The 13,471-nt window shown below is 62.6% G+C and overlaps 2 protein-coding genes across 3 annotated transcripts; both read left to right on the plus strand.

The window, feature by feature from the left end:
* The first annotated feature begins 911 nt into the window (after positions 1–911).
* Positions 912–6,887, plus strand: GFUS (GDP-L-fucose synthase). Of its 2 annotated transcripts, none has more exons than XM_075141047.1 (11): positions 912–1,059; positions 2,275–2,436; positions 2,522–2,636; positions 2,859–2,987; positions 3,061–3,134; positions 3,367–3,500; positions 3,649–3,713; positions 3,925–3,991; positions 4,081–4,160; positions 4,400–4,499; positions 4,959–6,886. In XM_075141047.1, the coding sequence occupies exons 2-11, from the start codon at positions 2,285–2,287 to the stop codon at positions 5,012–5,014; spliced, it is 972 nt and encodes a 323-aa protein (XP_074997148.1). In that variant the 5' UTR covers positions 912–1,059; positions 2,275–2,284; the 3' UTR covers positions 5,015–6,886. The 2 variants fall into 2 exon arrangements, with proteins under 2 accessions (XP_074997148.1, XP_074997149.1); XM_075141048.1 differs by having other exon boundaries at positions 951–1,163; positions 4,959–6,887.
* Positions 6,888–10,692: 3,805 nt separating this feature from the next.
* Positions 10,693–13,471, plus strand: PYCR3 (pyrroline-5-carboxylate reductase 3). Its single transcript, XM_075141049.1, has 6 exons — positions 10,693–10,799; positions 11,565–11,629; positions 11,911–12,090; positions 12,312–12,524; positions 12,650–12,742; positions 13,093–13,471. The coding sequence occupies exons 1-6, from the start codon at positions 10,718–10,720 to the stop codon at positions 13,273–13,275; spliced, it is 816 nt and encodes a 271-aa protein (XP_074997150.1). The 5' UTR covers positions 10,693–10,717; the 3' UTR covers positions 13,276–13,471.

Consider the following 13,471-nt stretch of genomic DNA (forward strand, 5'->3'; position numbering starts at 1 on the left):
GAGATCAGCCAGAGCATCCTGTATCATGGGGTGGGGGGAAATAGCACCTGGACTGGAGTCACTCGTGGGAGCAGGATTTTGGAGCTGGGAAAGCCCTGGGAGAGCTAGGGACATGCTGCGACTCACCCAGCTGGGAGAGGGGCCAGACACACAAGCACAAGGTGACATCTTTCAATGTGCAGGGGGAAAAAATGACACCCCCGCCCAGGAAGGGGGTCCCCAAGGATTCAGCTTTTCCTGAGACTTTCCCAAAGGAAAAGTTCCTCTTCCAGGTCTCACCCAGGAGAAAGGAGGAGAGAGAAAAGGAGTGAAAAAGCTGTGATATCCTACGGCTCCTCGACATCGGGGCCATCTCTCTTTTGGGGGAAAAGTAGGAATTCCTGGCTGGGTCTCCCTTAATCCTTAATTCTTCACCATTTTAATTTAGAGCAGTGCAAGGCCCTACCTTTACCTTGTAGAAATCCTGAAGGAAAAGCCAGCTGGAGGGCAGGGTGTCTTTGAAACCATCCTCAACCCACTGGCAAGCCCTGCTTATTTTTAATCTCAGCTTAAGTGCATTAAAGATGATTAAGCCTTTTCTCATTGAAATCCCTTTTGACGAGCCCTTTGTGTTAGGGAGGAGGGAACCTGCACCGCTACCTGCTGTGTGCAGGTGTGCAAGCGCCTGGGCTTGCACCAGCACCCCCATGCAGGTGATGGGTGGTGGTGCCGGTGTCCCCCGGCGCTGTGGCCGGTCCCGCTGCCGGTGACACCGGGCGAGGACTCCATTTCCCGAAGAGCCGAGCGGCGGCGCCCGGTGATGGCGGCTGGGCGGCAGGAAACGTGGCCGAGCCCCGCCGGGCCGAGCCGAGGGCCGAGCCGAGCCCAGCCGAGGGCCGGGCCGAGCCGAGGGGCCGGGCCGAGCTGAGCCGAGCCGAGCCCAGCCGAGGGCCGGGCGGAGCCGAGCCGAGCCGAGCCCAGCCGAGGGCCGGGCCGGGCCCAGCCGAACCCCGCCGAGGCGAGGCGAGCGCAGCCGAACCCCGCCGAGCCGAGGCGAGCGCAGCCGATCCCCGTGGTGGGGTGAGACGGGACCCCCAGCCCCATCAGGAGACGTTTGCGGGGGCAGCCCCCCCCCAAACACACCAGGAGGGTGTAGAAGTGGGGGTCTCCAGAGCGGGGGGCCAGTACGGAGGGGTCTAGGGGGTCCCCGTGCAGGGGGAGGTGTGGGGTGCAGACCTGGGATTTGGGGTGCAGGGGGGAGGCGTGGGGTGCAGACCTCAGACTCGGGGTGTAGGGGGAGGTGTGGGGTGGAGACTTGGGGTGCAGGGGGAGATTCGGGGTAGGAGGCTCTGGGTTGGGATAGGGGCGGCGCTGCGGGAGGCGGGGCTGGGGGTGTATGGGGGTTGGGTTTGGGGTGCGGGGAGGAGTGGGGTGCAGACCTGGGACTCGGGGTGCAGGGGAGGTTTGAGGATCAGGCCTGGGATTTGGGGTGCAGGGGGAGGTGTGGGGTGCAGACCTGGGATTTGGGGTACAGGGGTGAGGTGTGGGGTGCAGACCTCAGACTCGGGGTGTAGGGGAAGGTGTGGGGTGCAGATCTGGGTGCAGACCTGGCATTTGGGGTGCAGAGGAGGCGTGGAGTGCAGACCTGGGGGTTGGGATGCAGGGGAAGCGTGGGGTGCAGACCTGGGATTTGGGGTGCAGGGGGAGGTGTGGGGTGCAGACCTGGGATTTGGGGTGCAGGGGGGAGGTGTGGGGTGCAGACCTCAGACTCGGGGTATAGGGGGAGGTGTGGGGTGCAGACCTGGGATTTGGGGTGCAGAGGAGGCATGGAGCGCAGACCTCAGATTCGGGGTATAGGGGGAGGTGTGGGGTGCAGACTTGGGGTGCAGGGGGAGATTCAGGGTGCAGACCTGGAACTAAAGGGAGGCACGGGGTGTGGGGTGAGCCTCCATTTCCGGAGGCCGGGCGGTGCCGCGTGGCAGGGTCTGGCCCCAGCCCAGGTGCCGCCTGCGCGTGGCGAGCCTGTGGGCCACCGGCCAGTTTCATTAATTAGCAACTACAGCTGACGAGTTGCTGCTGCCCCGACCTGGCCACGTCACCGCCAAACACACCGCTTCCGCTTTCCTTTTCGCTTTTGCTGGCAGAAGCGAGTAAAAACCCCCCAAAAAATAATCCTGCTGGCCTGGTGCATGGCTGATGCTCGTGGGTGCCCATGCCAGGGTGGGGGTGAGCTCGGTGGTCCGTAGCAGGGTGCATCCTGAGGTGACCCCAGCTTAGCCCCCCCACTCCCCGCAGGGTTTTGGCCATGACAGAGGCGGCGGGGCTGGTGCCCAAACGCATCTTGGTGACGGGTGGCACCGGCTTGGTGGGGAGAGCCATCGAGAAGGTGGTGGCTGATGGAGAGGGGCGGCCGGATGAGGAGTGGATCTTCGTGTCCTCCAGAGACGCCGACTTGACGTGAGTTGACCACGTGGGTTTTCGTTTGGAAACCCCCCTGGTCTGCTGCCTCGGCACTGCTGAACCCCAAAATTTCCCATCCCAGGAATGCCGCGGAGACCAAAGCCCTATTCGAGCAGCACAAGCCCACCCATGTCATCCACCTGGCCGCCATGGTCGGGGGCCTCTTCAAAAACATCCGCTACAATCTGGATTTTTGGGTGAGCATACGGCAAACAGGCGGTATTGGAGTCCCTGAGGATGCTGCGACCCCCTGCCCTCCCCGAGCTGGGTCATGGGGACACGGAGACATGGCTTGCTCTGCTCCTGGGGCCAAACCAGAGCTCCTCTGGTTTTTGGAGTTATTAATGAGTTATTACACATAGGGTGCAGGGTTTTGGGGGTCCCCACGCCACAGATCTGACAAATCTCTCTATCCCCAGAGGAGAAACATCCATATCAATGACAATGTCCTGCACTCGGCGTACGAGATGGGGGTGCAGAAGGTGGTCTCCTGCCTCTCCACCTGCATCTTCCCAGACAAGACGACGTACCCCATCGATGAGAGCATGGTGAGCATCTCCATCCCCGTGCACAGCACAGGGGGTCCCTGCCCTGCTTAACTCTCTGCTCTCTTGTCCCCAGATTCACAACGGGCCACCTCACAGCTCCAACTTCGGCTACTCCTACGCCAAGAGGATGATCGACATCCAGAATAGGTGCGGTGGCGGGGACACAGGAGAGCCCTTGCGGGCTGCGAGCACCCTCCAGTTGTCAGGGCAAGGGGAATCCCCCAGGGCTCCCAGGAATTAAATGGAGCTGGGGACGATACCTGGGCTCAGCAGATGGAGATGCTGCTGGCTGGGGTCTTCTGGGGCCAGCTCTGTGCCGGAGCAGGGGTGACTGCGGCTGGTGGACAACCCACCTGCACCCCCCTACACTCTCACCCAGGGGCTACTTCGAGCAGCACGGCTGCCGCTTCACCGCCGTCATCCCCACCAACGTCTTTGGGCCGCACGACAACTTCAACATCGAGGATGGCCACGTCTTGCCGGGACTCATCCATAAGGTCTACCTGGCCAAACGTGAGTGCGGCAGAACTTCTTACGGCTTTCTTTGGGAGGGTTGGGTTGGGTTTTTTTCCCCTCTGCCTGTTCCATGAGCTCTGCAGGGCAGCCAGGGTCAGTGGAGGTGGCTCTAATGCTCATGGACGTGCTCTCCTTCATCCCTCAGAGACCGGCTCAGCTCTGACCGTCTGGGGCACGGGCAAGCCCAGGAGACAGTTCATCTACTCCCTGGTATGTGTGGCCTTGGGGAGCGCTTGCCTCCCACAGCTTGGGGAGGGCAGCGTAAGGGGCTGGGGGGGGGGGCGGCGCCTGGACCCCGGCAGGGTCTGAGCCTGCCTGGGTTGTCCTGGGCAGCGTTGGCCATCCTCAGGGTTGGGTCCCCGTACAATGGGAGGGCTAGGGGACAGCAGCCACCCCCCAAGAGCCATTTTCCCCTCCGCAGGACCTGGCCCGGCTCTTCCTTTGGGTTTTGCGGGAATACGATGAGGTAGAGCCCATCATTTTGTCAGGTAAGCCCTGTCTGCCCCTCTACAACAAGGGGCTCCAGCCCCTTTCCAAGAAGATGGAGGAATGGGCACAACCATGCCCTTCTCCACAGTGGGAGAAGAAGATGAAGTCTCCATCAGGGAGGCAGCAGAGGCGATCATAGAGGCCATGGACTTCAGGGGTGAGCTTGTTGTATCCTTCACTGCGGGCTGGCCCCCCTCGCTCGCAGGACTGCTGTGGCATGGGGGGCACCCCACTTCCCACCAGCAGCTGTAGGGCTCCATGGGAGATGCCATGGTCCAGAGCAGCACCCTGAGCAACTCTCCTGCCCCAGCACCTCAAGCAACCCTCCCGCTGCCCCAGCCAGGATGTGGCGGGGTTTCCCACCTTGTATTCCCCCATTTGATTTCCCTTAATCCCTCCCGCACCAGTTTGACACCACCAAAGCAGACGGGCAGTTCAAGAAGACAGCCAGCAACACCAAGCTACGGCACTACCTGCCCGGCTTCCAGTTCACACCCTTCAGGCAAGGTGAGATGAGGGCCTCCAGGAAAAAGGCGAGGGGGGCCCCCACCCACTGCAAGTAACTTGGGTGGCATCAGGGTGGTCCATCCTTTCAATACTTAAAGGGGGCTTATAAGAAAGACGAGGACAGACTTTTTAGCAGGTTCTGTAGCGACAGGACAAGGGGGAACGGTTTTCATCTAAAAGAGGGGAGACTTAGACTAGATCGAAGGAAGACATTTTTTCCAATGAGGGTCGTGAAACAGGTTGCCCAGAGAGGTGGTAGATGCCCCAACCCTGGGAACATTCAAGGTCAGGTTGGACGGGGCTCTGAGCAACCTGATCTGGTTGAAGATGTCCCTGTCCACGGCAGGGGGGTTGGACTAGATGGTCTTTAAAGGTCCCTTCCAACCCAAACTATTCTATGATTCTATGAACAAACTGCATTCTCAGTTCCCAAACACATCCCATCTTCTCCCTCCCCAGCTGTGAAGGAGACCTGCGCCTGGTTCAACGCCAACTACGCCAACGCCAGGAAGTGATGGGGGGCCAACGCAGCACCGGGACTGGCATTACCCGGCACCGGCATCATCCTTTTCATCTCAGGGTTGTCCTTTGCTGGGGCAGAGGACAGGGCTGGGGGATGACGTTTCCAAAGTAAAATCCAGTTGGCGGTGTTCCCCAGGGCTCAGTTTTGGGGCCGGTCCCGTTCAATATCTTTATCAACGATCTGGACGAGGGGATCGAGTGCTCCCTCAGTAAGTTTGCAGACGACACCAAGTTGGGCGGGAGTGTTGATCTGCTCGAGGGTAGGAAGGCTCTGCAGAGGGGTCTGGACAGGCTGCATCGATGGGCTGAGGCCAACTGTATGAGGTTCAAGAAGGCCAAGTGCCGGGTCCTGCCCTTGGGTCACAACAACCCCAGGCAACGCTGCAGGCTTGGGGCAGAGTGGCTGGAAAGCTGCCCAGAGGAAAAGGACCTGGGGGTGCTGGTCGACAGCCGGCTGAACATGAGCCGGCAGTGTGCCCAGGTGGCCAAGAAGGCCAACGGCATCCTGGCCTATATCAGAACTAGTGTGGCCAGCAGGAGCAGGGAGGTGATCGTGCCCCTGTACTCGGCACTGGTGAGGCCGCACCTCAAATCCTGTGTTCAGTTTTGGGCCCCTCACTCCAAGAAGGACATGGAGGTGCTGGAGCGTGTCCAGAGAAGGGCAACGAAGCTGGTGAAGGGCCTGGAGCACAAGTCTGATGAGGGGCGGCTGAGGGAACTGGGACTGTTTAGCCTGGAGAAGAGGAGGCTGAGGGGAGACCTCATCGCGCTCTACAACTCCCTGAAAGGAGGTTGTAGTGAGGTGGGGGTTGGTCTCTCCTCCCAAGTAACAAGCAATAGGACGAGAGGAAATGGCCTCAAGTTGCACCAGGGAAGGTTTAGACTGGACATTAGGAGAAATTTCTTCACTGAAAGAGTGGTCAGGCCTTGGAACAGGCTGCCCAGGGAAGTGGTTGAGTCCCCATCCCTGGAAGTATTGAAAAGACGTGTAGATGAGGTGCTTAGGGACATGGTGCAGTGGGCATGGTGGGGTTGGGTTGACGGTTGGACTCGATGATCTTAGAGGTCTTTTCCAACCTTAATGATTCTATGATTCTAAAAAGGGGCCAGAACCCAGTGAGCAGCCCCCATATTCCTGCCTCCTCCTGGGAGCAGCGCGGGACGCCCAGGGCAGGGTGGGGAGGAAGACTGGGGCACCCCAAAAGCACTGGGACCTCAGACAGGGTGGTAGCCACCAGCTAGAGCCACCACTGCTGCCTTGGCCATATGCATGAGGCTGGCAGCTCCTGCTGAGCTGTAATGGGCTACATGCCAATTACCTGTAATTAGGCTGTAATAAAGGGAAGGTGATCAGGGTTGTTTCTCCTGCGCAGGAATGGCAGCTCAGCATTTATTGTTGCTTTTGGCATGTGGGGATGGTCCTGAAGACCCCAGTAAAGCCACCCCTGCCCCAGCATCAGGATGGGGAGGGGACCAGAACTGGGAAGGCTCCAGCTGTAAATACGGTATTTATTAAAATATATGCAAATAGCATAAAACTGGTGGGACAAGGAGCATCTGCCCCACAGCACGGTCCCGTACCCACGTTGAATTGCACCCTTAGGGTCCTGAGCACCACCATGTGTTCTCCACCAGGATCTGGAAGAGCCAAAAAAGAGTTTAAAACCCCTCTGGGAGGGGGTAGAGGGTCAAACGTGGGGGGACGAGTCCATGGCCAAGCTGCTGCACGAGGCTCAACTGGTGGTGTGGACGTGGCAGAAGTCTTGCCCAGGGATGGCTTTCTTCCGGCACCGCTTCCTGGCTCTGGTGAGCCCCTGGCATGGGGACCGTGGGGACAGCAAGGACCTATGGAAGAGACACCCATCAGCACCAGCACCCGAAGAAGCCTCCAGAGGGGCTGTCCCCCCACTGTCAGGTCATTGGCTGCATCCTGAGGTGACACTAGCCCCTGGAGAAGGGATGTCCCCTATGGTTGACACTCACACATCGCTGGCCAGAGACTGGCTCGGGTTGTAGGGTTTGGGCTCCCAACGCTTCCCAGTGCCCAGGGCCAGCTCCGGCATCACCTGGTTGGGGAAAAGGGGGTTTAGACAGGGCATCCTCCATCTCTGGTGACCCTCTTGTCCTGCAGGAGATGTCCCTTGTCCCCTGGGGACATGTGGGTCATGCAGGATGGGTGCCTTGGCCATCCATCCTTGGAGGACACCCTCCTCCACCCAAAAGTCCTTCCTGGGCGTCATGTCCCCACAAGTGCTGCGGCACCAGCCCTGGCCCCTCTCCCAACAGGGTGTCCAGCACCCAGAGGTGCAGTCATGATGAGGGCACCTCAGGCCTAGAGGACCTGACCCTCAGAGGGACCCAGCTGGCCCCCAGGAGCAGGGTCTGGCCCAACCTGGGGACATCCCACCCAGCACCTACCCCCAGCACAGGCTTACCCCACACGAGCTCAGCTTTGTCCTCCAGCCACCAGTGATGGGTGACACCCACCCTGCCGTTGCTGGGGGCTGTTCCAGGCATGAAGGCTCTGCAAGAACATGGCATGGGTAGTGACACACTGCCAGCGCTGCTTGTCCCCACGTGTTGGATAGGGACACCCTGGGGTGGTGCACATGTCCTAGCATAGCTTGGGGACACTCTGGGGTAACACACACATGCCCCCAGTACAGGATGGGGACGTGTTGGGGCTTCAGACCCCTGTCCTACAGCAACCACATCTCCCACCTCATGGTCATCTCTCACATGTCCCCCTGCCCGGCCAGCTCTCACCTTGCAGGCAGCTTATCTCCATCCTGTCCAGCTCCTCCTGCAACAGCTCCATTTCACAGTCCCTACGTGGGAGGAAGGAAAACCAGAGCCCCATCACCTTGGTGGCTTCTGTGTCACCATCATGATGGCAGCCCCCTTTCCAGCCTCCCCATATCCTCCTCCGGGCAGAAATAGGGCAGGGAGCTGGGATGAAGTGCCCAAAAGCTGCAGGCAAGCCATCAAGATGTGTCCTACCCCCTCCCGGGGACCAGCAGCCCAACCTGGGGACCTCTGCCAGATAGCAGCAGGATGGAACATCCAGGATGGGTGCCCAGGCTGGGTCCTAGCAGCTCCCAAGGGTGCCATGCACGTCCCCCCCACAACCATCTCCTACCTGTCCGGGGTGGAGGTGAGCTGGTGACGGGGCTTCTCCCGGGGAAGCACCAGCCAGGCTCCCCCAGCACCACGGTGGGTGGCCACCACCAGCCACAGCCCTGTGGGGAAGCGAGAGGGTGGGAGAGGGCAGAGCACCCCCAGCCCACCCCCGTAGCATCCCCAGGGCGGCGTGTCCCCAAAGACGTGCCCCCACACCCGTCCCTACCTGCCACGGCAAAGGCCAGGAGAGTGGAGAGTGCCGGGATGCCGAGGAGCTCACTGAGGGTGCTGGAAGCGAGGAAGAGGAGGAGAAGGAAGATGGCACGGGGCAGCGTGGGCACCGGTAGCGCGACCAGCAGCACGAAGTAGGAGCAGTGTAGGATGCAGGTGGAGATGGCACTTGGGCTCCAACCTGCAGGACGGGGAGCAAGAATCCAGTGTTGGCACCCACCAGCACCCATCTACCCTCCAGCACCCAACCCTGGCTCACCAGCTGGATTGAGGACAGCGTGAAGCTGCTGCAGATGGTTCTCCAGCCGGCTCTGTGCACCCTCCACGGCTGCCAGCATCAGCCCCAGGCTCTGGTTGACCCGCCGCAGCTTCTCCATCACCTCCTCCATCCGGCGCTGCTGGGCCAGGAGAAGGGCCAGGTCGCTCTCTGCACGCGGAGGAGATGGATACGGCGTCAGGATGAGCCAGGGAAGCCGCACCCGGAGGTGTCTTGGTGCAAAAAGAGCTGGGAATGGGGTTTGCCGCGTCCTCACCTAGTTGGGAATAGAGGTCCTGAGCTCTTTCCTGTGGGTGGTGGAGGTTGGACAGGACAACTCGGTGCCCTTCCCGGAGCCCCGCGGCCCCACGGCTGCTCACGTTCCCTGTAGGGAGGCACAAGAGGTTGGGTGGGTCCCCAAGGTGGGACACGGGGACGTAGCAGCATCCCCGCTCTTACCCATCTGCTGGGCGATGTCCTCCATGAGCTGGGCCACCGGGTGCCGCCCGCTGGCCATGAGGGTCTCATCCAGCGCCTGCAGGCTGGACGGGGGTCTCCAGTCTCAGCCACAGCCACCCGGCCGGCTGCTCCCGCAGCTCCTCCTGGGGTGAACATCAGGTGGGTGGTGATGGAGGGGGTGGCCCCACAGCCCCCCACGGCGATGCCCACCACCACGTACCAGGTGGATGCTGCCATGGGGCACCCCCTCAGCATCCCAAAATGAGCGCCCAGTGTTTAATCTCCATCCCACGGTGCTGGGGAAAGAGATTTCGGAAAAGCCTTCGGAAGCGAGCAAGGCTGGGGGCAGGAAGGGGATCAAGAGCCGAAACCCCCATCTGCCATGGGGGAAATGGGCTAAACAGGGCTGGTTTTACCCCAAAATGAGGATGAGAGGTTGAGCAGAGGTGGCTGGGTGCAGCTCGGGCTCTGCGGCTACGAAGTTTGGGATTTTGAGGGGGGGGAATTGCATTGGATTACTATAGGATTTGGGGTGGAATTGGAGAAAATGGGATTTGGGGTGCCCTGCCCAGGCACTTTACCATGGCCGGGGTGCGGGCGTACGTTCGGCGACCCTTGGCGCTGGCCTGGCAGTTGAACAGGTCCACCCCCAGCTTGGCCACCTCTTCCTCCTCCTCCTCCTCGCTCGGGTCGGCGCCGGACGAGTGGAGCCGCACCAGGACCTGGAGGCAGCACTGGTGTCAGCAGAGCTCAGCACCCAGGGGTGTTCCCAGCACAGGGGTGGGGGGGGTACAGAGGGGTGGGTTTTGGGTGGGAAATTAAGGAGAAAGGTGTGAGCTCACCCCAGCACTTGGCCTTCAACCCCCCCCCCGCCCCAAAACCATCCTGCATGGACATGGGGCACCCCATACTGGCTGCCCAGGGTGGGGGCTCCCAGGGATCCCCATTTCCCAGCCTGGGGGGGGCGGGGCGAGCCCCACCACCACACCTGATGGTGGCAGGAGTCTGGGGGTGACAACTCCCAGCGCGTGGCTTTACCCTGGAACTGCTTGTCACCCGTCGTCATCTCAAAGGGGACATGTGGGGGGATCCCCAGCTCCGGGGGGGTCCCCAGCTCCTCCGGGGGGTGCCAAGACTCAGCCACCCAAAAAACGCAGCGACGCAGAGGAGCAGCAGAACCCAGCAGCTCTGGGGCAGCATGATGGGTGGTGAGGGGGGTCCTGCGGGGAGAAGAGGGGTGGGGAGCACCCAGAGGCCGGGAGCAGCCCCCCAAGTCCAGGGACAGGTTTGGGGGGACACTACCCCCCCCCCCATTGAGGGGACCCCCCCAATACACCCAGGGGTACCAGGCCTGCAGCCCAGCCCCGGGGCGGTGGGAAGGGCTGGGGACCCTCTCCCCCCCCCTTCCCGGGCGGAGGGGGGGGGTCCCCCACGCGTGGACCGGAGTAGCTCCACCCCCCCGCCACGTGACGCCCCCGCACCTGCGCAAATACCCGCCCCCTCCCCAGGCCCCGCCTCTTATAGCCAGGCACCGCCAATAGGCGGGGGGGGGTGGGGTGGACAGAGCGCGGCCAATGGGCGTTGGGGGGTGTGGTCTGAGGGGGGGCGTGTCCGTGCGGCGGCCGGCGCGATGGAGGCGGTGGAGCTGCGCGTGGGGTTCGTGGGCGCCGGGCGGATGGCGGGAGGCCTGGCCCGGGGGCTGCTGCGGGCAGGTACGGGCAGGGGGGGCGGCCCGGGGGGCCCTGCCCCATGGAGCGATGAGGGGACATGGGGACAGCGCTGTCCTGCCCCTCCGTGGGGTCCCTGCCCCATGGAGCGATGAGGGGACATGGGGCCAGCGCTGTCCTGCCCCTCCGTGGGGTCCCTGCCCCATAGATCAGTGTGGGGACATGGGGACAGCCCTGTCCTGCCCCTCCGTGGGGTCCCTGCCCCATAGAGCGATGAGGGGACATGGGGACAGCCCTGTCCTGCCCCTCCGTGGGATGCCTGCCCCATAGATCAGTGTGGGGACATGGGGACAGCCCTGTCCTGCCCCTCCCTGAGGTCCCTACCCCACAGAGCGGTGTGGGGACACGGGGACAGCCCTGTCCTCTCCCCCTCCCCCGGGTCCCTACCCCACAGATAGTGGGGGCACAGCCCTGTCCCTCCCACCCGGGTGTCCCTGCCCCATAACGCAGTGTGTGGACAGCCCTGCTCCTACTCAGAAGCCGGGAGATGGCCCCTGCTTTTGGGGTCACCTCCCTTGTCACTGCACCATGGCACAACTGGGTGCCCACAGCCATCCCCATGGGGTGCCCAGCTGGACTGGCAGGATCCAGCCCCGGCCCCCTTTGGTCCATGTCTCCCAGGCTGATCAGGCTGGGGTTGGAGGAGAGGAGCACATCCCGGCTGAGATCGGGGTGCCTGGGCTGTGCTGGGGTATCCCCACCACCCTGGGGCCACCCCGACCGCTCACCCCGGTCCCCATGTTCCCCAAGGGAAGGTGCCAGCCAGCAGCATCCTGGCCAGCGCTCCCTCGGACAAAAACCTGGACGCCTGGCGGGTGAGTGGGGCCATGGGGTGACAAGCCACCCCGCTTGGTGGCTATGGAGGTGGGAGGCATGTTGGGGTCCCCCTCGCCACGATTTTGGGGCACCCTTTCCCCCCGACGCAGGGCTTTGGCTCATCCTTCCCAGGTCTGGGTGAAATCCAGGCAGAGCCTCGGTGGCTTTGCGGCCAGAGCGGGTCCCCAAGCCATGTCCCTGCATGCGAACGTGCCATGCCCACGGGGGTGCCGGAGGTGGGGGGTGCCAGGCTGTGACATCTCTCCCTGCCCGCGGGCAGGAGTCGGGCTGCCGGACCACGCACTGCAACCTGGAGGTGCTGCAGGAGAGCACCCTGGTCTTCCTGGCCACCAAACCCCACGTCCTGCCGGGCGTCCTGCAGGAGATCCGTCCTGCTGTGGGACCCCATCACGTCATCGTCTCGCTGGCGGCCGGCGTCACCCTCCAGACACTGCAGAGGGTGAGCCTCCTCCTCCCTGTCTTCCTCCTCCTCTTCCTCTTCCTCCTCCTCCTCCTGTTTGCACCCAGGTCCCACAAAGAAGGACACACCACATCCCCAGGTCCTTCCCCGTGGACCACGCTTCTCCGCCAGCCCCAGTGGGTGATACCCACCGGTGGCTCAGGGCACCCTTGGGTGCTGCCCGGAGCTGGCACCTCTCTCCCATCCCCATCTCTCCCCAGCTTCTCCCTGCCGGGACCAAGGTGCTGCGGCTCATGCCCAACCTGCCGTGCGTGGTGCAGGCAGGGGCAATGGTCTTTGCCCGAGGCAGCGGTGCCGGTGATGGGGAAGCCGCCCTGCTGAAGAGCCTGCTGTCCTCCTGCGGGCTCTGCGAGGAGGTCCCCGAATCCTACATCAACATCCACACCGGCCTCAGCGGCAGTGGGGTGGCCTACGTAAGAACCCGCGCTCAGTGGGCACCGGCTCACCGGTGGGACGCGGGAGAAATCCCACCCATGTGAGGTTGGGGTTTGGGGTCCCCCCTTTTGCCACGCTCACCCCCGATGGTCTTCTCCCCCAGGTCTACCTGTTTGCCGAAGCCTTGGCCGAGGGAGCGGTGAAGATGGGTATGCCGGGTGGCTTAGCCAGCAGGATCGCGGCTCAGACGCTGTTGGTGAGTCGGTGCCGTCACTCGGGGACACCCAGCATCGCTCCTCTCCCTCCTGCGCCACAGCTCCCGCCTGGCTTGGGTGCCCTGTCACCGTCGCTGCCCAGCGGCACCCAGCAGGGTGGCACAGCGAGGGAGGAGGCGCTGGATGGCCTCTTGCCTCAGTTTCCCCTCTTGAAACCGAAGATGAGGCTACCAGGAGACAGCGAATGGCACGGCGGTGGGACAGATGCTTTGGCGTCTTGTCCCCCGCCACGGGGTGTGGGTGATGGGAGGATGCTGCCATCCAATCCCCGGGCAAGGAGAGGGGTGTTTGGGAGGTCTCTTTCTCTCTGACCCACCCTGGTCTCCCGTAGGGTGCAGCAAAGATGATGCTGGAGACGGGGGAGCACCCGGCGAAGCTGCGAGGAGATGTCTGCACTCCTGGAGGCACCACCATCCACGCGCTGCACCAGCTGGAGAAGGGTGCGCTGCGGGCCACTGTCATGAACGCCGTGGAGGCGGCCACCAACCGGGCATGCGACATGGCCAAGCACTAGCGGTCTGGCTGCGGATGAGCCCCTCCGTCCCATTCCCCGTGGGGCAGGAGGGGCGATGGGGAGCAGACCGAACGCCTTCAGGGGAACCCTGACACCCCCAGGAGACCGTGGCTAGAGGTGGGAGATGGCGAGGACCCACGTCCACGCCATGTGCTACCTCTGCAGGGCTGGGACCAAATAAACGTGGGCAGCACGA

Source organism: Calonectris borealis, chromosome 2, assembly GCF_964195595.1.
Source record: "Calonectris borealis chromosome 2, bCalBor7.hap1.2, whole genome shotgun sequence".
NCBI lineage: Eukaryota > Metazoa > Chordata > Aves > Procellariiformes > Procellariidae > Calonectris > Calonectris borealis.